Below are 1666 nucleotides of genomic sequence, written 5' to 3'. Positions count from 1 at the left end.
GCGTGTGATAGCTAACAGCTGCTTCAATCAGGAACCATGTGGAGCTTCCAAGTGTGTTTAGAGAAGCAGGTGCACCCCACCCGTATGGATTATAGATTAGATCGATTATGGATTATAGATTAGATCGATTATGGATTATAGATTAGATCGATTATGGATTATAGATTATATAGATTATGGATTATAGATTACATTGATTATGGATTACAGATTATGTGAGATTAGACAGAACTTCGTTGATCCCTTCAGGAGGCACCTCGGGGACACACTGGACGTTTCGCTGCTGCTGGACAACAGTTCAACACTTTCAGAAACCAGTCGGACTCGTTCTTCCACCAGTCAGGTTAAAGTGGAACCTTCCCTGAGGAGCGTTCTGGTTCTGCTGGACCCGGTTCTGCAGGTGGAGCCTAAAGCTGGTTCTGCTCCTGATTAAGTGATGGAGGACTGTTGGTCCGTTAACGGCTGAACCTGAACATCTGAGCTCACTGTGTCCTTCAACCGTCGGCTGGACAGCACTCATCAGAAACGTTCCAACAGTCCTTGAACGCACCACGGCCTTTAGTCAGGAAGTCACACAGGTCTGAGCCCAAGATCTCTTTGTTCTGACCCTGTAGAACCAGAACCTTCCTCCTCCTGTTTCTGATCCTGCAGAACCAGAACCTTCCTCAGAGAGACTGAGATGAGAATCTGCTGGATCAATAAATAAATGATTGGCTTTCACACCGCCTCACCATTGGACGAGAGTCTTCTTTAGCTCCGCCTCCCGGCTGCTCCGCCTCCATCATCATCTTCTTCTGCATAAAACACAAAAGCACAAACTCACGTCTGGTTGTTCCTCAGAAACGCTCAGCTGGACCTTCATCAACATCAACAACAACAATAATAAACGTCATCACTGGAGCGTCTTCTGAACATTTTGCTGATTTACTTTAAAACATGAAAACGTTCTGGATCGTTTCTTCAACGTCACACCTTCACCTGAACCTGAACCCAACCTGAAGGTTCAGAAACATTAGAAATGAACATATGAGAAGTAAGAGCAGGAGAACGGTTCCACATTCTGCTGTTTGGTCCGATCGGACCAGATGTTCAGATGTCAGAGAACATTGAAGCAGCGTGATGGTTTATAGTCAGTTCAACAGCAGCTCTACGGTGGTCTGCCTCCACCTAGTGGCCGGGTCACAGAACAACCACCAAAGTTCTGGACCAGACCCAGGATGAAGCTGTGAAGCCTCCACTGAGCAGATCAAAGGCCGGAGATGTTCTGCTGCTTCATTCAGAGGTCTGAAGGTCCAACGTCCGTCCTGATCCAAGCTGTAACCCGACCGTCAGCCTGAAGCTGAGACAAAGTAATCAGAGTACAATCAGAACATCAGGGGAGGTTCTGACGGACGCGTGAAGGTCCTGAGAGCAGCTCGGGTCGGGTGTGTTCTGTTTAGTCCAGGAAGTAAAGCAGGACGACGAATAACCCGAACCCGAACCATAACCGAAACAACTAAGAACGGTCCAACACGTGATGATCAGGGTCCAGTGTTGAGGAACCAGATCCAGAACCAGCTGCTGTCAGCGTCACGACATGTTCCAGGAACGTTTCCTCCGCAACATAAAGAGAACGTCAAAGTTGACAAAGTTTCATCTCCTCAAGCTTCAGCGTGCACGTCAGAAC

The 1666-nt window shown here is 47.7% G+C and overlaps 1 protein-coding gene across 1 annotated transcript in view; it reads right to left on the bottom strand.

Moving 5' to 3' along the window:
• LOC103362418 (arfaptin-1-like) overlaps nucleotides 1–1666 on the bottom strand; it is an 8200-nt gene that overhangs the window by 5523 nt on the left and 1011 nt on the right. Inside the window, exon 2 of the mRNA XM_008288768.1 lies at nucleotides 732–794. Within this exon, the coding sequence (XP_008286990.1) occupies nucleotides 732–788 (57 nt within the window). The 5' untranslated portion in view covers nucleotides 789–794. The remainder of the gene's footprint in view (nucleotides 1–731; nucleotides 795–1666) is intronic.

Source organism: Stegastes partitus, unplaced genomic scaffold, assembly GCF_000690725.1.
Source record: "Stegastes partitus isolate 25-593 unplaced genomic scaffold, Stegastes_partitus-1.0.2 Scaffold573, whole genome shotgun sequence".
Taxonomy (NCBI): Eukaryota; Metazoa; Chordata; class Actinopteri; family Pomacentridae; genus Stegastes; species Stegastes partitus.
The sequence above is the reverse complement of the archived record's forward strand: the minus strand, read 5'-3'. Positions and strand labels throughout refer to the sequence as shown.